At 43.2% G+C, this 22,003-nt stretch overlaps 2 protein-coding genes across 2 annotated transcripts in view; both read right to left on the bottom strand.

The window, feature by feature from the left end:
* Window positions 1-9,862, bottom strand: part of f5 (coagulation factor V) — a 65,460-nt gene extending 55,598 nt beyond the window's left edge. Inside the window, exons 1-3 of the mRNA XM_078409226.1 lie at window positions 8,088-9,862; window positions 7,381-7,475; window positions 5,592-5,714 (exon numbers count right to left, since the gene is read on the bottom strand). Of these exons, the coding sequence (XP_078265352.1) occupies window positions 5,592-5,714; window positions 7,381-7,475; window positions 8,088-8,218 (349 nt within the window). The 5' untranslated portion in view covers window positions 8,219-9,862. The remainder of the gene's footprint in view (window positions 1-5,591; window positions 5,715-7,380; window positions 7,476-8,087) is intronic.
* A 1,473-nt stretch (window positions 9,863-11,335) lies between these two features.
* Window positions 11,336-22,003, bottom strand: part of atg3 (autophagy related 3) — a 29,551-nt gene continuing 18,883 nt past the window's right edge. The window contains exons 8-11 of the mRNA XM_078408698.1: window positions 17,622-17,777; window positions 16,984-17,111; window positions 16,556-16,624; window positions 11,336-11,787 (exon numbers count right to left, since the gene is read on the bottom strand). Coding sequence (XP_078264824.1) covers window positions 11,706-11,787; window positions 16,556-16,624; window positions 16,984-17,111; window positions 17,622-17,777 — 435 coding nt within the window. The 3' untranslated portion in view covers window positions 11,336-11,705. The remainder of the gene's footprint in view (window positions 11,788-16,555; window positions 16,625-16,983; window positions 17,112-17,621; window positions 17,778-22,003) is intronic.

The raw sequence follows: 22,003 nt of genomic DNA, 5'->3' as shown, positions 1-22,003 counted from the left end.
GGGGGGGGAAGTAAGATGGTTGGACAAAGGCCACAGATGAAAAACATTGTTAGACAAAAGGATTGAAGAGCTACGAATTGTGAAGCCAGAGAAAGGATGTCGGTGGAGAACTGAGGTCCTCTCTTTTTCACCAACTTCTTGAAGCCACCTTTTCGATTGTTGAAGGCTGTTAGTTTTACCAACAATTATGATGTCTGGAATTTCTTTAGAAGTTGTTTGCCAAATAACTAACCTTTGGAATGGTTGAGGAATGCTTTCCGGCTAACTGTTTAATTTGATACATGACTTCACACACGACTGTGTTCCTGCATTCGACACCAACACCATTGTCAAGTTTGCAGATGACACAACGGTGATCGGGCTGATCACCAACGGGGATGAAACAAACTATAGAGCGGAGGTGCAGAACCTGGCGGACTGGTGCTCGGATAACAACCTGTCCCTAAATACCACCAAGACCAAGGAGCTGATCATCAACTTCCGTAGGTCACATAACGGGGAATATGCCCTGATCTCTATCAACGGGGACAGTGTGGAGAGAGTGTCCAGCTTCAAGTTTCTGGGCACTCACATTTCGGAGGACCTAACATGGTCCAATAACACTGCTGCGCTGGTCAAGAAGGCACAACAAAGACTGTTCTACTTAAGAACACTGAAAAAGTCTGGTCTACCCCAACAGCTGCTGACGACCTTCTACCGCTGCACCATAGAGAGCATCCTAACGCATGGCATCCCTGTGTGGTACCTCAGCTGCACGGAGGCAGAAAGGAAAGCTCTACAGCGGGTAGTCCATAGAGCTCAGAGGGCCATCGGAACACAGCTACCAGACTTGGAGGGCATCTACAACACACGATGCCTCAGAAAAGCCACCAGCATCCACAAAGACTCTTCACACCTCTGCAACAGTCTGTTCGAACTCCTTCCATCGGGCAGACGATACAAGGCCTTCTATGCCCGCACCTCCAGACTCAGGAACAGCTTCATCCCCAGGGCCATAGCTGCTATGAACCGGTCCTGCTGAGCCGGATGGCCACAATGCATAGATCAACTTGCACTTTACCCTGTCCAAAACTGTTACAACTGTTTCGTTTCGTTGGGTTGCTGCTGTCTAAATTACCTAAATTATTGCATCGTATGGGAGGCGCATTCCCAATCTCGTTGTACCCCTGGGTACAATGACAATAAAGATATATTGTATTGTATTGTATTGTATTGTAGCTTAATCCTGCGACACCTTCAGCCTTTTATATTTGACGAACAGCATGTGGTTCTCATTAAATTTCAAAACGACCATTCAACAAATTAATTTAGGCACAACTAATCAGATCAGATTTCCTTTCTTTAATCCAATTTTCCAGCATCTGCAATATTTGAAGTAATAATGCAGTTTTCTAGGCATGAAGCAGGAAGTAACAGGATCAATTGCTGTATGTCCTCAGTCAATCTACTGAATGGGGTCTATTACATTGTCTTTGCATTCTTCATTCATTACCCAAAGACACATGCAGGGGAACACAGCACACCTCTATGTCTCATGTCTCTTCCTTAAGTAAAATAATACTAGTCCAATAATTGAAGCAAGGAATCGCAGATGCTTACATCTTTACAAAAGAAGACACAGAGTGCTGGGGTAACTCAGCGGGTCAGGCAACATCTCAGGAGAACATGGATCGGTGACGTCTCAGGTTGAGACTCTTCTTCGGACACATTGAGTCTAAAGAAGTGTCTCAACCCGAATCGTTTCTTTGGGATGAGGAAACCAGAGCACCTGGAGGAACCCCACGTGGTCACAGGGAGAATGTGCAAACTCCACACACACACAGAACCTGAGGTCCCTGGCACTGTGAGGGGGGCAGATGTGTCACCCTAATTGTCCAATTACTACTTCCCTATCCAAATGGATCTGGGGTTTACATCAGCCATGATCTGATTGAATTGGCTTCTTCTGGTCTATCAATCCAATTTTTGTACTATTTGTGCATTTCATTAGGCAAGACATCCCATTCCATAGCATAAATAAAACTTTTTAAGAAACTGTAAAAAGTCATTAGAATCTTTAGGAATTATTTTACTTGACAAAGTTATTTTCTTTCTTATGAATGAATTATATTTAAATAACTAAGCTATCTTAGGTATGAGAAAATTCTACACTGATCAAAATGTTAGAGAGCATAGAACAGTTCAGCACAGAAACAACCCCATCAGCCCACAATGTCTATGTCACATATTGCCAAGATAAACTAATAGTTTAACTCCCCCAGCATGAAACATAGAAACATAGAAAATAGGAGCAGGAGTAGGCAAGCACCACCATTCAATATGATCATGGCTGATCATCCAAAATCAGTACCCCATTCCTGCTTTTTCCCCCATATCCCTTGATTCCTTTAGCCCTAAGAGCTAAATATAACTCTCTCTTTAATGAAGCCATTAAACCTATCCCCTCTGCCTGCATCTGATCCATATCCCTCTATTCCCTACATATTGCCTATCTTCAAGCTCCTTTAGCACCATGCATCTGCCTCAACCATCACCCCTGGCACAGTGTTCCAGGCACTCACCAGCCACTGTGTAAAAAAACCTTGCCACACACATCTCCTTTAAATGTTGCCCCTCACACTTTAAAGGTATGCCCTCTTGTCTATGGCATTTCCACCCTGTTTAAAAAAGGTTCTGACTGTCTATTTCTGTCTATGCCTCTCATAATTTTATTTCCTTCTCTCAGGTCTCCCCTCAGCCTGTGATTCTCCAGGGAAAACAATCCAACCTCTCCTGACAGTTAATATCCTCTAATCCTAACAGTACTCTGGTGAACCTTGTCTGCACTTCCTCCAAAGCCTCCACATGCTTTGTGTAATGGGGTGACCGGAACGGCAGCAATACTTCAAATGCTGCCTAACCAAAGTCCTGTAAAGCTGCTTTTTGATTTTGTGTTTACATTAAATAAGGGTAGAAATGCATGATTGCACAACTCTGCAGGCAATATTTACTGGGTCATGGTTCAACACCCTTTTCTGGTAACCTTGTGCGTGGGCCTCTGTACACTTTCTTTATTAATTAACTGTCAGTTCGTGTAACGCTGAACTGAAATGTTTCAGCAGTCTGACATGTTTTAACAAAGAATATGCCATTGTAAGATTCTAGCCAACGTGGAATAAGAAATGATCAGAGGATGAAATAAAAACTCAGTGATTTCTACCTTCTTACAAATATATTTCTTTTTTTCAATCACTGATGTGTAACTGATGCCATATGATATTTGACTTCTCATTCAAGAGACAATTATTCACATTAACCCAGGGAAAGATTTGTCAAATGACTATTGCACCAGCGAAACAAAGAACTGCAGATGCTGGTTAATACACAAAAAGAACAAAGTGCTGGAATAACTCAGCCATTCAGGCTGCATCTCTGGGGAACACGGATAAGGGATCTTTTTGGCACGAGACCCTTCTAGAGAGTGGTCCTTAGTTTCATCTTCCACATTAGAGACCCTCGGACTATCTTTAATCGGACTTAACTGGACTCTATCTTGCTCCACAGTTATTCTCTTTGTCATGCATCTGTCCACTGTGGATGGCTCAATTGTAATCATGTGTATAGTCTTTCCACTGACTGGTTAGCACGCAACACCAGCTTTTCAATACCTCGGTGTAGCTCGTTTTATGTACCCACCACTTTATCTGTGTGGAAAAAGTTACCCCGCAGGCTCCCATTAAATCTTTCCCCCTTATCTTAAAGCTGTCTTCTGGTTCTTGATTCCCCTCCACAGGGTAAATGATTCTGTGCGTTCACTCTATCAATTTCTTTCATGATTTTATACACTATGCTATTTAAAAAATATAGTGCAATCAAAAACATTGATTAAAATTGTTTCGAGAGTCACACTTAGATGCCTGTGGAAAGTCAATTTCTAATGAGGAAGAAATACAGGCTCTCAACCCAAAATATCGACCCATCACTTTTGCCTCTCAGATGCTGATTAGTTTTTCAAGCAGTTTGGTTTTTTGTTCCAGATTCCAGTCTCTTGTCCTCTCTCTTTTTTCTTTACAATGTCTTTATGTTAGTTTTGTTGTGCTTGGATTGCATACCACAAGGCCAATATTCCCTTGAGGGCTGAGACTATATTGTGATTGTTGCTGTATCTTAACAAGACAAGAGAAGATTAGCATCATACAGAGTGGAAACAGGCCCTTCGTCCCAAGTTGCCCACGCCCACCAACATGCCCTATCTACACTAAGGTCCTATCCCAACCAAGACGACCGTCTAAAATTGTCCCATTTCCCCCCGTGCTAGTCCCATTTGCCAATACTGTTGTATCTGCCTCCACCACTGCCCCTGGCAGTGCATTCCAGACACTTACCACATTCTGTGTAAAAAAAAACTTGCCCTGCACATCTTCTTTCAACTTTGCCCTTCTCATCTTAAAACTATGCGGGCGGCACGGTAGCGCAGCGGTAGAGTTGCTGCTTTACAGCGAATGCAGCGCCGGAGACTCAGGTTCGATCCTGACTACGGATGCTGCACTGTAAGGAGTTTGTACGTTCTCCCCGTGACCTGCGTGGGTTTTCTCCGAGATCTTCGGTTTCCTCCCACACTCCAAAGACGTACAGGTTATGTAGGTTAATTGGCTGGGTAAATGTAAAAATTGTCCCTAGTGGGTGTAGGATAGTGTTAATGTACGGGGATCACTGGGCGGCACGGACTTGGAGGGCCGAAAAGGCCTGTTTCCGGCTGTATAGATATGATATGATATGATATGCCTTTTAGTCTTTGACATTTACACCTTGAGAAACAGGTATTGAAAATTTTTAAAAAGTTAACTCAAACATGTTTAATGGTAGATTCAGCAAAATAACAGAAACAAGATGGCCCAAAACAGGGTGGTATGGTGGCGCAGTGGTAGAGTTGATGCCTTACAGCACCAGAGACCCGGGTTCGATCCTGACTATGGGTGCGGTCTATACGGTGTTTGTACGTTCTCCCTGTGACTGCAGGGAGAACGTTTTCTCCGGGTGCTCCGGTTTTCTCCCACACTCCAATACGTGCAGGTTTGTAGGTTAATTGGCTTTGGTACAATTATCCCTCGTGTATAGAATAGTGCTAGTGTATGGGGATCGCTGGTCGGCACGGACTCGGTGGGCCGAAGGGGCTGTTTACATGCTGTATCATGACGTCTAAAGACAGTGAACTGCACTCACTGGTTTGGCCCGTCAGTACAGGACATCCAGCTGGTCAGGTTGGAGGGTGTGACCCCAACACTGGTGCCGAAACTCCTGCCTCCCACACCAGGTTCAGTACCAATGAAGATGCCCTCTTGAGATGCAAAATCTTGCACTTCCTTAAAAAGTTTGCCTCCCCATGGTAGGAAATTCTCCCGTGTAATCTGCAAGTAAGGATTCGCCAATTCAAAATAAATAGCTGCTTTGTCGTTAACGAGATCTCGGAGGGAGATCTAGTTATCCATCTCAACTAGATGGCCCTCGGGGCACAAAGGTGGGGAGTACTGTACTGGACTGTAAGAAAGAAAACAATTCCACTGTGCGTTTGCACATGACAGCAAAAGCACCAGTGAACCGTTGAACCATACCTTCAGCGGATTTGCCGTCTGGGATCCCCTGTGGGCGAATGTTGAAAGTATAGGCGGCCTTATTCTTGAAATGGATTTTTAACGTATCCCCAACTTCAGCTCGCAACGTTGGTCCCAGCAGTCCTGTAATAATCCCCGCACAAAAGAAACAATAAATCATGGAAATATAAATGTATCTATAAGCTTGTCAACGATACCACCATTGTTGGACGAAGGGGGAAGACCGGAAGGCTCGGTTATCCACGCGAGAAGCGAGGGGCTGTACGAGGGTGAACGAGGGGTAATGCCTCCAGCACCTTCAAGGTCGGCTGCAGGAGGTACCCATGGGACACAAAGATGGCTGGTCGAGGAGAGGGAAGTCAGTTCGCAGGCCAATCTGGTCGAAAGCGATGGAGGAAGGCACTGCAGGAGCCTGGGGCTCACCGCGATCGGGAGCCACTCCAGTAGACCGAGTGTGCGGGTGGACCTGACTTTGGAAATGGTGCTAAAACATGGTGGCGCCTGCATATGTAATTAATGCAAAATAAATCTCACTGTGCAGCTGCATATGTGACAAATAAAGCATCGTTGACCATTGAATAACAGGTAATGATGAGTCAGAATACAGGAGGTAAATTGAAAATCTGATTTGAATGGTGCTAGAACAACATTCTTGGTCTCAATGTCAACAAGACCAAAGAACGGATTGCTGACTTCAGGAGCGGGAAAGCTGAGGATCTTTGAAGCTGTCTTTATCGAAGGCTTGGCGGTGGAGTCAACAGCTTTAAGAGCCTGGGTGAACGAATCACTGAAGATCTGTCCTGGACGCAGCACATTGATGCAATTATGAAAAAAGCTCATCAAATGCCCCTATTTCCTTAGAAGTTTGAAGATATTCAGCATGTCGATGAAATACTATATTGAACTTCTACAGGTGCAGTGGGGAGCATATTGACTTGTTGCATCACAGCCGTCTTCATCAACCCAAATGCCCAGGAATGAAGGAGATTGGAAGGCACTGCCCTGTCCATCACGGATACTGAGCTCCCCACCAGCGAAGGAATCTACAGGAGGCTCTGCCTCAAAGAGGCAGTCAATATAATCAACGACCCACACCACCCTGGCCGTGCTCTCACTTAGCTCCTACCATTGGGAAGAAGGTATAGGAGCCTGAAAACTGTAATCACCACATCCAAGAACAGCTTCTTCCCAACAACCATCAGGCTCTTGAACACTAAACACTAACTCAACCACAAACTGCTACGGACTGTGTATTTCATTACAAATTGTGTGGGTGACCATTGATTGGCGTGGACCCGGTGGGCCAATTGGCCTGTTCCCATGCTGTATCTCTAAAGTCTAAATTAATGAATATTTGATTATTAAATTTATCCGTGTGTATTGCGTTTACAGGCCCATTAGCCACAATAAATAAGAATTTCATTATTCCATTGATAGTATATATGACAATTAATCAGTCTTGACTCTTGCATTTCATACCCATTCAGGTTTAGGTTTATTATTGTCACATATGCCGAGGTACAGGGAAAAGCTTTGTCTTACAATATGATACTATATAACTTTATTTATCCCTGGAGGGAAATTGATCTGCCAGCAGTCAAAACACAAGATACATAAAACATGAAATTAATGTAACGTGGAAAGGATTGGGGATGTGCAAAAGATTGGGGAGGGTGGGGGGCCGTCTTGCACACTCTCCAAGTAGATTGGATATACCACCCATACACGTTGACCATTAATGCCAACTCAATTTTCAACACATTTGATTTTATGTCAGAGCAGTAGTTACCTCTCCACTCGGGGCCAACTTTTTCTCTGCTGAAACCAGAGTCATGGTACTCCTTGTAAACAGTTTTTTGAAAGGTCTTGGTTTCTGCTAACAAACTGAAAATACACCGTTACAGAGAAGGCGTTAGCTCACCCTTCTAAAGACCATCACCATCTCAAAGACAGACCCAGGTTCCCAACTGAAGGACTAGTTGATCTATGGAGTAGGACCAAGGAACTGCAGATGCTGGTTAATACACAAAAGGACACAGAGCCGGAGTAACTCAGCAGGTCAGGCAGCATCTCGGGAGAATATAGATAGGTGACGCTTCTGGTCGAGATCCTTCTTCAGACTGATTGTAAGGGGGGGGGGGGGGGGGCGCGGGGTGGGGGAGAGAAGAAAGTTGGAAGAGGGGAGAGGCAGTCAAAGCCTGGCAGGTAATAAGTGGAAAGACAGAAGCAAAGTACTGCTGATGCTGGCTAATACACAAAAGGACACAAAGTGCTGGAGTAACTCAGATCAGGCAGCATCTCTGGAGAACAGGGTTTAGACTTTCTTCAGACTGATTGTGGTGAGGGGGAGGAAGAAAAGGGGAGGGGGAGACAAAAAGGGAAGGGGTGGTATTCAGGTTTACACGAGACATGAGAAATTGTGACTGTAATTAGTTAAATATTTATTGCTTTTAAATATATACAATTGCAGTAAATGAGGGAAGGTACGATTCTAACCTGTGTCCTCCAGGTTTGGAGTAGACCCACTCTATTTCAACAGCAGCTATATGGTGCAGCCTTACTGCTGCCAAGCAGCCGCGTATGAAACACGAAAACAGCAGCAACAGGAACGAGGAGCTGGTCTTCATGATCCCAGCCCGTGTCTTGCAAACTTCCCATTGCCAAAGTCCACCAACCTGCCCCCGTTTTATTTGGAGCCTGACGCGGGGACAAGAAGCGTGTCAGCGGCAGGATCACGGCTGTCACAAGTCTCTGGGTAAACACAGGTGCAGTCAGACAAACACAGGTGCTCTCCTGAAGCTTTAGCGGTAACTATGTTGCAACATCAGCCGCACAGCCCTGTGAAACGGCACGAACATCGATCGGGAGAAACAGCGCTGATATGCTTTAAACAAAGTGTGCAGTGACAAGGGTACTTTCAGCCCGAAACCTTGAAACGATATCTGCCCATTCCCTCTACATCTGCTGCCTGCCTGCCTGCCTGGCCTGGCTTGCTGAGGGTTCTTCCAGCGCTTTTCGTGTTCTGCTGAAACGATTGGAAGTATCGCTCGTGAAATGTTGCAGATATTACAATATATTTACAGTGAATGGGGTGATTTCATACGAAAGAAAAAACAAGTGTCAGAGTAACACGTTTACCGTGGAGAAAGTCATGGAAGCAAAGGAATTGAGGACAATTATGTCTGGGAACATATCCGCATTACAAAAGATACACAAAAAGTTGGTGCAACTCAGCGGGACGGGCAGCATATCTGGAGAGAAGGAATGGGTGACGTTTTGAGCCGAGACCCTTCTTCAGAGTGGTTAGGGGGAAGGGAATTAGAGATGCTACTGGCAGGTTTGAAACGTATTAAGGTGTTAGCTCCTTGGAGCTCAGGAGGCTAAAGGGTTTAAAATAATGAGTGGGAATTGACAGGGTGAATGCAGTCTTCTACCCAGGGTAGGGAAATCAAGAACCAGAGGACATGGGCTTGTGAGGCAATGATTTGATGGGAACCTAAAGGGGAAACCTTTTCCACACAGAGGGTGGTGGGAATATAGAACGAACTTCCAGAGGAGGTAGTTGAGGCAGGTATGATAACAACATCTAAAACATTTGGACAAGTACATATTTGGAGGGATGTGGACCAAATGTAGTCAAATGGGACTAGTGTAGATGGGGCATGTTGGTCAGCAAGGACGAGTTGGGCTGAAGGGCCGGTTTCCATGCTGTACGATTCTGTGACTCTAAGTGTATCCTAGGACATTGTGGGAAGTTCGGGAAGAAATTGCCTTTTGCAGAGATATTAGCATTGTTGCATGGATGAGGCTCTGGAAGACTGGAACTTGTCTAATGTTGTGTCTTTATTTAAGACAAGCAGGGAACGGCAGGCCAGTGAGCCAAACATTAGTGATGGGAAAGTTACTGGAGAGGATTGAGGGACAGGATCTACCATCATTAGAGATAGACAGCCTAGTTTTTTTCATAGGAAATCATATCACATAAATTGAATCCGGTTATTTGAAGAGGTGACAGAGGATTGACCCAGGCAGGGGAGGAGGTGTTGTCAACATGGACTTTAGCAAGGCATTTGACCACATGCTAATGACATCCTCTAGAAGATTAGATCACATGAAATCCAGGGCGAGCTAGTCAATTGGAAACAAATTAGTTTGAAGGTAGGAAGGTAGGGTGGTAGTGGAGGGGTTATTTTTCTGATTGGAACCCTGTAACACATGAAGTACCAGAGGGATTTATTCACAAAATGCTGGAGTAACTCAGCAGGTCAGGCAGCATCTCGGGAGAGAAGGAATGGGTGACGTTTCGGGTCGAGACCCTTCTTCAGAAGAAGAAGGTCTGAAGAAGGGTCTCGACCCGAAACGTCACCCATTCCTTCTCTCCCGAGATGCTGCCTGACCTGCTGAGTTACTCCAGCATTTTGTGAATAAATCGATTTGTACCAGCATCTGCAGTTATTTTCTTATAAGTACCAGAGGGATGATTGTTAGGTCCACTGAGATTTGTCATCTTTATTAACGATTTGAAGAATGTAATTGGCATGTTTCTTAAGTTAGCAGAGATACCAGATTTGGTGGCACAGTGGACAGTGGAGGTTATCTAAGATTACAACAGGATCTAGATAAACTGTGGAAGTGGGTGGTGAAGTAGCCCTGTTGAAGATTACAAAGGGAGCAAATATGAGCAGAACGTTGAAGTTAATTATTTATATGGAATGGACAATTGGAATTTAAGTCTGGCAAACACAAAATATTTAAACCAGGGCAGGACTTGCATAGTAAATGGTAGGACCCCAAGAGCATTGCAGAACAGATTTAAAAGACATTTGAACAGGTATGTGGATATAAAAGGCTTAGAGGGATATGGCCAAATGCAGACAGGTGTAGAATGGGGCATCTTCGATAGCATAGACAAGTTGGGCTGAAGGGCCTGTTCCTGTGCAGTAGGGATACAGTTAAAGTGGCAACACTGGGAGGCAGGGTGGTGAAGGTGGTGTTTAGCAATGCTTGCCTTTATTGATCAGGTCACTGACTACAGGAATTGGGACATCATTTTAAAATCATATGTGCAGTTCTGGTCACCCAACTGTGGGATGGATGTCATTAAACTGAAAAGGGTGCAGAAAAGATTTGAGGATGTTACCCAGGACGGGAGGGCTTGAGCTACAAGGAGACTGGAAAGGCTAGGATGTATTTTTCCCCTGGAGTGTATGAGGGTGAGGGGTGATCTTATAGAGGTATATAACAACCATGACAATCACCACCGAAAAGGTGAATGGTGACAGTCTTCTTTCCGGGGTTGGAGAATCTAAAACAAGAGGACAGAGTTAAGGAGCTAGGGAAAAGATTTAAAAAGGGAACTGTGGGGCAATATTTTCCACACTGAGAGTGGTGGATGCGTGGAAAGTGTTGCCAGGGGAAGCTGTAGAGGCAGTAATAATTAAAGACTTTCAATAGATATTTGGACAAAAATTTGAGGCATCTGGGACAAACAAAGGCAAATGGAATCAGCTCAGGTAGACATCTTGGTTGGTATGGATGAGATGGGCTGAAGGGCCCGTTTCTGTGCTGTATATCTCTATTTATTGTTATCCTCCAGTTTCATATTTTAAATCTAGCCCACCTTGCTTACTTGTGCAACGCTAATTATATTAATTCAATTTATCCCCCCAACTGTGCCAAACATGAACCGTCTTTTACTCGAATGACGCAAGTTCCTTTTTCGCTCGCAAAAGATAAACATTAAAAACTTTGTCATATTTTTATTTGTATTCTGTAAATATAAACAAGTTTAATTGAGGTAAACATTCTATTTTCAAAAAGCAATGGAAACATGAATTACAGAGTGTGTATTTGATTAAGTAGTTCACGCAAGAGTGGAACGGGGAGCACAGAAAGTAGGTTTCATGGAACAAAAATGTCTTTAGACGCACCACTTCTCAGCAATCTCATTACAGAACTTTGCATTACAGAACTTCTGTAAAAAGGGAACTGAATTTGAACAAGCAAATGGTCAGAATGAGGTTGACTAAACTGCTAGCTAAGATTGAAAGGCTGCACAATTTTGCCAACATAGCACACATTCAGAGAATGTTTTGATTAGGTAAACCTTTGGAGTTACATGGTGAAGTGTCTTGTGTAATCATATTCAATGGTTGGAATGACTGCCTGAACAAACTTCAAAAAGATAAGAAGGTACCTGAAAAACAATGTTAAGGAAATATCATTGACGACCAATACAATTAATAATTGCACTATTTCTTTTGTTTTAGTTGTAAACGAGACCAAGTGGATCCGTTGGGCCCAAACCTCTCCTGCATTGGTGCAGCACCCTCTCCTCCCCCCTCCCCTCCCCCCTTCTCCGGAGTCCCCCGGTTCCCCTTCCCTCTCTCCCGCCTCCATCCCCCCTTAGCCTCCCTCCTCTCCCTCCCTCCACCTCCCTCCCTCCCATCCCCTTCCTCCCTAGGAGAAAGATTTTAACTTTAAAATGTGAATAACTTTTAAAATATAACACCAATTTCAATGAAACTTCTTCCATTAGCACCAAAGGGATGACGGTGAGTAAGGTGGGCCTAAAATTGACACGCTATCTTGTACCGATTTGGCTGTAGTTCAGGAACAAACAAACAAACGAGAGTTTTAGCATATAGATACCTGAAACATTCCTTCAACCTCGGGAAGATATCCAAACATCCAGAATAGTTTAACTATTTTTAGTTGGTGACTGCCTCAAACATTTTCCGGATGGAATTGAAAATACAGGCAAAACAAATTTAGTTTGAAGGAGAACTATACATTGCCAGATAACTCAAAATGTTAAAATATGCTCGAACCTTTAATGGCCCCCTGTCATTCTCTTGTGTACAATGACGTCTTTTAAAAGACATTTGGACAGATATATGGATAGGAAGTATTTAAAGGGCACTAGGCCAAATGCAGTCAAGGGACTAGTCCAGTATGTCAATTAGATTGTCCTAGACTATGTAGGCCAAAGAGCTTATTTTCATGCTCCACGACTCCACTTAAATAAAAAGATTTTAATGCATTGATGGAGCAGACATTTTACAATGTGTATATCCTGCCTAATACAGTTTGCTAAGAGCACTCTTAAACCATGATGTCAATGTACAATTAAGTAACAGTGATCTTAATGTTATTTTTCAACCTTCACATCTCCTGCCCTAGCGTCTTTCTGCCTGATTCTCGGTTTCAGAGGCATAACTGGCCTACCAATAGACAATAGACAATAGGTGCAGGAGTAGGCCATTCAGCCCTTCGAGCCAGCACCGCCATTCAATGCGATCATGGCTGATCACTCTCAATCAGTACCCCGTTCCTGCCTTCTCCCCATACCCCCTCACTTGAAAATCCAATGCAATTACAGTATAGCTTTGATTTCCAATTCTGTTTACAGCAAACATTCAGGGGCGACATAGTGGCGAAGCAGTCGAGTTGCTGCCTTATAGCGCCAGGGACCCAGGTTCAATCCTGACTACGGGTGCTGTCTGTATGGGGTTTGTACATTTTTCCTGTGACCGTGTACGTTTTCACCAGGACTCGGTGGGCTGAAATTCCTGTTTCCGCGCTGTGTCTCGAAAGTCTAAATTATGGTGATGACCTTTTGAAAGTATGCAAATTTTAACTAAGCGGCATTTAAAAAGGTTTGTGCAGCATGTTTTGTATATGTTCCTGTAAGGATGTGTTTCTCCTTTGAATCGGCCCTTTAGCCAGACTGCTAATACTCAGATGGACAACTTCAAGCACACAAGTCCAGATCCTGTGCATTCTCAGCCTTTACAGTCAGGTGTACAACCTTTACACCTCCCAAAGTCCAGAGATCTTAATGTGTAGGAAGGAACTGCAATGCTGATTTATACCGAAGATAGACAGGAAATGCTGGAGTAACGGTCAGGCAGCATCTCTGGAGAAAGGGAATAGGTGGCGTTTTGGGTCGGGACCCTTCTTCAGACTGGGGTTCCGATCCGAAAAGTCACCTATTCCTTTTCTCCAAAGATGCTGCCTGACCCATTGTTGCTCCAGCATTTCGTGTCTATCCAGTGAGCTTAACACAGGATGACAAATACAAGTTTGAAGAAAATATAAAGGCACTGCTGTCGGTGACTGACTAAAATAGAACAAATTGTCAGTGGATTACCTGCTCTAGGTTCCAGTGAAGGCCACCTTTACCTTTAGCAACACAGCATTACAGGCGGCCTAAAGATGGATCTATTTCTCTCCGCAGATACTGTTTGACCCACGAGTTCCTCCAGTAGTTTGTTTTTTTGCTGAGGATTAGAGTTGCCTCAAATCAAGTGAGAAAAATTCCAGTACTTTTTTAAAATAGAATCAAGGAGCCATGCAGCATGGAACCAGGCCATTCAGCCCAACTCGTCCAAGATGCCCCATCTACGCTGGTTTCATTTGCCAGCATTTAGCCCATATCTTCCAAAATCTTTGCTATCCATATACCTATCCAAATATTTGTTAAAATATTATCGTACCTGCCTCAACTACCTCCTCTGGCAGGTACAATAACATAACTGTCTCCTGACAGTTATTTCCTGTCCAGAGAGCCAAAAGATGTAGCCAAACTCAGTAGAGCCTGAGAGAATTACAGCTCTGTCAGTCTGAAGAAGGGTCTCGACCCGAAACGTCACCCATTCCTTCTCTCCCGAGATGCTGCCTGACCTGCTGAGTTACTCCAGCATTTTGTGAATAAACACCTTCGATTTGTACCAGCATCTGCAGTTATTTTCTTATAGAATTACAGTTACCTGGTTTAGAAATTGGATTACAAAACATCTAAAATGTGTTTTATTTCTAAATTTCAATAGTAGTTGCCCCATCTCAAAGTTTACTTGGTAGTGCATTCCAGGCACCTACACTCACTGTGTCTGTGTGGAGTTTGCACTTTCTCCCTGGTTGGTTTCTTCCGAGTGCTCTGGTTTCCTCTCACATCCCAAAGGCGTGTGGGGTTGTAGACAGAATTGGCCTCGGTAAATTGCCCGTGATGTGCAGTGGATGAGAAAGTGGGATAACAGAACTAGTGTGAATGGGTGATCAATGGTTGGCATGGACTCAATGGGCTGTAGGGCCTGTGTCCATGCTGTATCTTTGAATCAATAAGCATTGCTCCAGCAGTTACAATGAATAGCATACCGATTGCAGTTCTGCATAGTTTAAACACAGGCCCTCAGTGGGCAGTGTGCAGTCAGGGCAAGTTGATTGGACATATGATGAGTTACATCACTGGTGGAGTTGGGAGGGCCGACTTTGCAACCACATCCTGTGGAAATGACAAATAGCAAAAAAAACTGGAAGTATGAAATAGAATTAGAAAATGGTGAAACGCTGTCCAGTCAGCGGAGACAGTGGCATCTGTGGAGACAGTGACTGAGTTAATTTATTACCAAGACGAGTAAAGGGAGAAGACAAGTATGTTTTAAGTTGCAGAGAAAGGGGAAGAGTGGAGTAAAGGGAATGTCTGTGTTAGAGATTAGGATAATACAGATGAAACACTCAGTGCCATCATAGAGAGGGTGGTGACAGCCTGTTGATCAGTCGATCTGTCTGAAGGTGTATATGGAGAGAGATGATTCGAACAAAGAGAAGGGAAAACTCAAGCTGGAATATAAGGTAGGTTCACCACAATTGCCGGAAGCCCAAAACAAAACAATGCTCAAGCAAGTCTAACAACTGAGAAAAAAAGACTGACACATTAAAACTGCCTGTTTCTAACACACGCAGGAAAGGCTGATTATCTCAATTGCTGAATTGAATATTGCAATCTCAACATGTAGTTCCTACAATTTCCTTTTCACCTCTAGCCTTCACCAGAGTCCTAGTCATAAAGTCATACAGGGTGGAAACAGGCCCTTCAGCCCAACTTGCACATACCAACCAACATGTCCCATCTACATTAGTCCTACCCCCCTGCGTTTGGCCCATATCCCTCTAAACCTGTCCTATCTATGTACTACCCGTGTACATTTACTCCACCTATTTGCCAATCTCCCCCCCCCCCCCTTCACCTGTATTCACCTATCACTTGGCTGGGCTTTGGCCCACCCCCACTTCTCTTTCCAACTTTCTCTCCCCCCTTCCAATTGGTTTGAAGTGTCCCAACCTGAAACATCGCCTGTACATTCCCTCCCCAAATGCTGCCTGATGCGCCGGGTCCCCCAGCACTTTGCGTTATGCTATTTTCGACATTCCAGGTTTGTAGGTTAATTGGCTTCAGCAAGAATTGTAAAATTGTCCCTGGTGTGTAGGATAGTGCTGGTGTATGGGGATCACTGGTTGATGGGTCAAAGGGCCTGTTTCTGTGCTGTATCTCTAAAACTAAAAAGACAGCTGGCAGCTTTGAACAAGGGAATGGATTGAAAAAAAAAGTCTTGAACATTGCTCTTAATCTTTTAAGAGATTATCAGGTCAAGCTCTATAATTCTACCATTTTCCCTCACAACTTCCCACATCCATTAGACTGCTGCAAATACTCTAATCCCTCTCCTTCCAACCTTGATTGACATTTCACAACATAAATTACATATCAGAAGTTGTAATTATCTTTCATGTGCTAGAATTTTCAGGCAATTTGGGCATGTTTCCATTTCCAGCAACACTTTGATCATTTTTTCAAGTCTGGTAATATGGGAAGAGTGAAATAGTTTAAGACTAGCTGAAGTTACCACTTAGACTCCATAGCTGCTGCCTTCTGCACGTGTGATGGTGGTAGGCGTTAATTCAGCAAGCTCAAATCAGACTTGAGGCAATAGACAATAGGTGCAGGAGTAGGCCATTCGCCCCATTGAGCCAGCACCACCATTCAATATGATCATGGCTGATCATTCTCTTTCAAACAGTAGTTGAAGTTGATACTCGAGAAAAGTAGTTGATGGGAAACTTTCAAAAACACTAGATCCACTAATAATCAAAATGAATCAAAATCATAATCAATTCAAGGATACATGTGTACACCAAGTTCACCTCCGCCTTCTGCAACTGTTTCAATTATTTTTTTCATGACCTCTGCGTGTCTGCAATGTAAGAAACAGGTTGCCTTTAAACTGCATTGTATACCGTGCAGACCAGAGTACATGCAAGAAATAGCTCAGAACTCATTTTAAATTGTTACATTCATTTGTGAGTGGAGGAAAAATCTATTATACTATGAACAGAAACCTGGTTGCAAACTGAGCAGGAATAAGAAATGCGTGTAAGATGGAACTGCAGATGCTGGTTTACACTGAAGGTAGATGAAAATGCTAATTTCATACCCTCTCATTAGCGTAAATACTTCTTCAACTGTCCATTTTGTTACGAGCAGATATTTTATTAATTACCTGTATTTAATCTGAACAAATTTCAATTAATCCTTAATTTGAAAACCACGTACCTGCAGGGATGAACCGAACACATTGAAGGTGGAGGTAAGTGGGGATGATTTTCAATTGTCACTGTCTTTTTGACATGATCCTGGCTAATGTCCTCATACATTTCTTCAACAGTCAGTGGGAGTCGTTGCTGGAAGTAAAAGATGCCCAAGTAAAGGAAATACTAAAATGATCATATGTAGCTTTAAATGCATAATTTTTCTTCTCGAGGATGATCATATTGAAAACAACAAATTTGGTATATTCTTCATTTCAGTTATATCTCCAGAATAAAATCAATAATATTTGGGAAAAAGGCTCAGTGAAGGGGTGGTAATCTTGCATAGAACATAGATCAATATAGCACAAGAATAGCGCCCTTTGGTTTATAATTTAATTGGTTGGAGGATAATTGGCTTTAGTAAAGATTGTAAATTGTCCCTAGTGTGTAGGATAATGCTAGTGTACGGGGATTTCAGGTCAGTGCGGACTCAGTGGGCTGTAGGGCCTATTTCTGCACAATATCTCTAAACTAAACACTGTTGTAAGTGCCTTCACCACCACCCCTGGCAGCATGTTCCAGGCATATATCCCTCTGCAAAAAACCTTACCACGCACATCTTTTACAGAAAGCAAAACCAATTAGTACTCATTTATTTACCTCATCATAGCCAAATAACCAAAGTCTTGGTGTCTGGTAATACTTGTCGTACGTTATGTATAGATCATAGGTTCTAGTTTGAAGAATTCCATCTTCCCCAGCAGAATCTGCTTTCGGCTTGGTCACCTCTACAATCTTACTGGTATCCAGGGTTGCCTGATGTAAAAACGTAGTTTAAAAATATATCACGTTTCAATCATTCATCAAAATAAGCTCCACTGCAGCATTTAAGTAAAATCTGGCTTTCTCTTGCCTAATTTCCATTTTCTTAATCTTTACAATTGTGAATAACTTCCTTCATCAGAAATCTATAAAATAAAAAACTCATCTAAAGATACTCAAGGAACTAGTTGACACAAATAATGGATCACTGATCACTCAGAGAGTCATAGATTCGTACAGTGTGGAAACAGGCCCATCGGCCCAACTTGCCCACACTGACCAACGTCCATCTTCACTAGTCACACCTGCCTGCGTTTCGCCCATGTCCCCCTAAACCTGTCCTATCCATGTACAGTGCCCTCCAGAATGTTTGGGACAAAGACCCATCATTTATTTATTTGCCTCTGTACTCCACAATTTGAGATTTGTAATAGAAAAAAATCACATGGGGTTAAAGTGCAAATTGGCAGATTTTAATAAAAGCTATTTTTATACATTTTGGTTTACCATGTAGAAATTACAGCAGTGTTTATACGTCTCCCCATTTCAGGGCACCATTATGTTTGGGACACAGCAATGTCATGTAAAGAAAGTAGTCATGTTTAGTATTTTAGGAAAATAACTGCAGATGATGGTACAAATCGAAGGTATCACAAAATGCTGGAGTAACTCAGCAGGTCAGGCAGCATCTCAGGAGAGAAGGAATGGGTGACGTTTCGGGTCAAGACCCTCCTTCAGACTTTTTCAGTATTTTGTTGCATATCCTTTGCATGCAATGACTGCTTGAAGTCTGCGATTCATGGACATCACCAGTCGCTGGGTATCTTCTCCAGTGATGCTCTGCCGGGCCTGTATTGCAGTCATCCATAGCTTATGCTTGTTTTGGGGGCTAGTCCCCTTCAGTTTTCTCTTCAGCATATAAAAAGCATGCCCAATTGGGTTCAGATCGGGTGATTGACCATTTTTTAGCTTTGAAAAACTCCTTTGTTGCTTTAGCAGTATGTTTGGGATCACTGTCTTGCTGTAGAATGAACTGCCGGCCAATGAGTTTTGAGGCATTTGTTTGAACTTGGGCAGATAGGATGTGTCTCTCCACTTCAGAATTCATTATGCTACGACCATCAGCAGTTATATCATCAACGAAGATAAGTGAGCCAGTACCTTCAGCACCCATACATGCCCAGGCCATAATACCCCCACCACCGTGTTTCACAGATGAGGTAGTATGCTTTGGATCTTGGGCAGTTCCTTCTCTCCTCCATACTTTTCTCTTGCCATCACTCTGATATAAGTTAATCATCTCATCTGTCCACAATACCTTTTTCCAGAACTGTGGTTGCTCTTTTAAGTACTCTTGGCAAACTGTAACCTGGCCATCCTATTTTTTTGCAGCTTACCAGTGGTTTGCATCTTGCAGTGTAGCCTCTGTATTTCTGTTCATGAAGTCTTCTGCAGACAGTGGTCATTGACAAATCTACACCCGACTCCTGAAGAGTGTTTCTGATCTGTCGGACAGCTGTTTGGGGATTTTTCTTTATTATAGAGAGAATTCTTCTGTCATCAGCTGTGGAGATCTTCCTTGGCCTGCCAGTTCCTTTGTGATTAGTAAGCTCACCAGTGCTTGCTTTCTTCTTAATGATGTTCCAAACAGTTGATTTTGGTAAGCCTAAGGTTTGACTGATGTCTCTAACAGTTTTATTCTTGTTTCTCAGTCTCATAATGGCTTCTTTGACTTTCATTGGCACAACTTTGGTCCTCATGTTGATAAAAAGCAATAAAAGTTTCCAAAGGTGATGGAAAGACTGGAGGAAAGACCAGGTGCTGAGAGCTCTCTTATACCTGCATTAAGGAGGCAATTAAACACACCTGAGCAATGACAAACACCCGTGAAGCCATGTGTCCCAAAGTTATGGTGCCCTGAAATGGGGGGACTATGTATAAACACAGCTATAATTTCTACATGGTGAAACCAAAATGTATAAAAATGACCTTTATTAAAATCTGACAATGTGCACTTTAACCACATGTGATTTTTTTCTATTACAAATCTCAAATTGTGGAGTACAGAGGCAAATAAATAAATGATGGGTCTTTGTCCCAAACATCATGGAGGGCACTGTACCTGTCTAAATGTTCCTTAATCGCTACAATAGTACCTCAACTAACTCCTCTGGCTGCTCGTTCCATACACCCACCACTCCTTGTGTGAAAAAGTTCATTCATTCATGTTCATTAATTATGTTATTTAAAAACCTATTGTTATATTTTCCAAGCTGCATATTGAAGCATTGTACGCAGTTCAAATTGTCTAGAAAAAAAACCCAAGAAACCAAAATTTAAAAAAAACTATCTGGAATGTAGAAACAAAGAACTGCAGATGCAGGTTTATACCAAAGATAGTATACAATTTGCTGGAGTAACCCAGCAGGTCAGGCAGCATATCTGGGGGAAAAGGATGGATGACATTTTGGGTCGGGACCCTTTGTCAGAACTATAAAATCTTTATACTTCTACGATGGGCTGTGTTTTCTGGAGATTCACCATAGCTGTCAGCATTGACAGAGTTTTCTTATCAGGAGGCAGGCAAACAGGTGCCTTTGCACCTCGTGGCTCTCCACATCTCAGATGGACACAAAAAGCTGGAGTAACAGGCAGCATCTCTGGAGAGAAGGAATGGGTGAGGTTTCGGGACAAGACAGACAAAGAGAAATGCTGCCTGTCCCGCTAAGTTACTCCAGCATTTTGTGTCTGTCTTCGGTGTAAAGCAGCATCTGCAGTTCCTTCCTCCACATATCTCAGCATGGCTGCAGGATCTCCCAGCTCTTGCATCAGTGACCAGCCACTGCTCTCCTTGGTTGTAGCTGGGCTGATTATTTCTATTTTTAAGCATTCATTTTTATTAGCAGCTGATTTGCATTCCCAATGGTCTGGAGAATGACAGCAGCCTTGGTGACACCTGGGTCCCCTCCTCCACTTCACCAGCAACCCAGCTGAAGGACAGAATGCATGAACATTTATACATGACTGATCTTCTGTGCATCTCTGCAGGGACTTGAAAGTTAAAAAAGTTACAAATGATGTTTATCAAGAGAACATTTTTTTAAGTCTGGCAGTGAGGTTAAAAGGTATATGAGCAGATTTATTATTGTCATGTGTATCAAGGTACAGTGAAAAGCTTTGTGTTGCATGCTATCTAAACGGACCAGATAATACTATACATAAATTCAATCAAGTCAACTTCAAGTACAATAGGTGGAGCAAAGGGGAAGGTATAGAGCGCAGAATATAGTTCTTGGCATTGTTGTGCATCAGTTCCAAAGTCCACTGTCCGCAATGGGGTAGAGGTGAATCCGACACGACCCTAGCTAAAGGAAGGACCATTCAGAAGCCAGATAACGGAGGAGAAGCAGCTGTTCGTGAGTCTGGTGGTGCGCGCTTTCAAGCTTCTGTACCTTGTGCCAGATGGCAGTGAGGAGAAGGCGAAATAGCCTGGCTGGGACAGGTCTTTGATTAAGTTGGCTGCTTTTCAGAGGCAGAGTAAAGTGTAGATGGAGTCAACCCGTGTGTAGGGTAGAAAAAGGCAGAAAGAAACAGAGCATTGGTGGAGTGTTGGCACGGTGCCAACGGAACAGCCAGGACTTCTCATCAGCAGCAAGCCCGAGGGCAGGGACTTGACAGCTGACAAGGCCGTCCACGTGATCAGCAAGTACAGCCTTGCAGTAAACATAGAAAATAGGTGCAGGAGGAGGCCATTTGGCCCTTCTACCCAGCTCCGCCATTCATTGTGATCATGGCTGATCATCCACAATCAGTAACCTGTGCCTGCCTTCTCCCCATATCTCTTGATTCCACTACTCCTAGAGCTCTATCTAACTCTCTTTTAAATTCATCCAGTGAATTGTCCTCTACTGCCTTTTGTGGCAGAGAATTCCACAAATTCACAACTCTCTGGGCGAAAACATTTTTTCTCATCTCAGTTTTAAATGGTCTCCCCTTTAATCTTAGACTGTGGCCCCTGGTTCCCCCAACATTGGAAACATTTTTCCTGCATCAAGCTTTATCCAGTCATTTTATAATTTTAAACGTAGATTGCACGTTGAGAAACACGATCACAAGCACGCTGAGAAACAGTACACTCCTGAAAGCATGCTTCAACAGTCTCAGGTTACTGGTCATCAGGAGCCGATAACATGGCAAGAAACATTCTTCCAACACAAGCA

The sequence above is a fragment of the Rhinoraja longicauda genome, chromosome 12, assembly GCF_053455715.1.
Source record: "Rhinoraja longicauda isolate Sanriku21f chromosome 12, sRhiLon1.1, whole genome shotgun sequence".
NCBI lineage: Eukaryota > Metazoa > Chordata > Chondrichthyes > Rajiformes > Arhynchobatidae > Rhinoraja > Rhinoraja longicauda.
The sequence above is the reverse complement of the archived record's forward strand: the minus strand, read 5'-3'. Positions and strand labels throughout refer to the sequence as shown.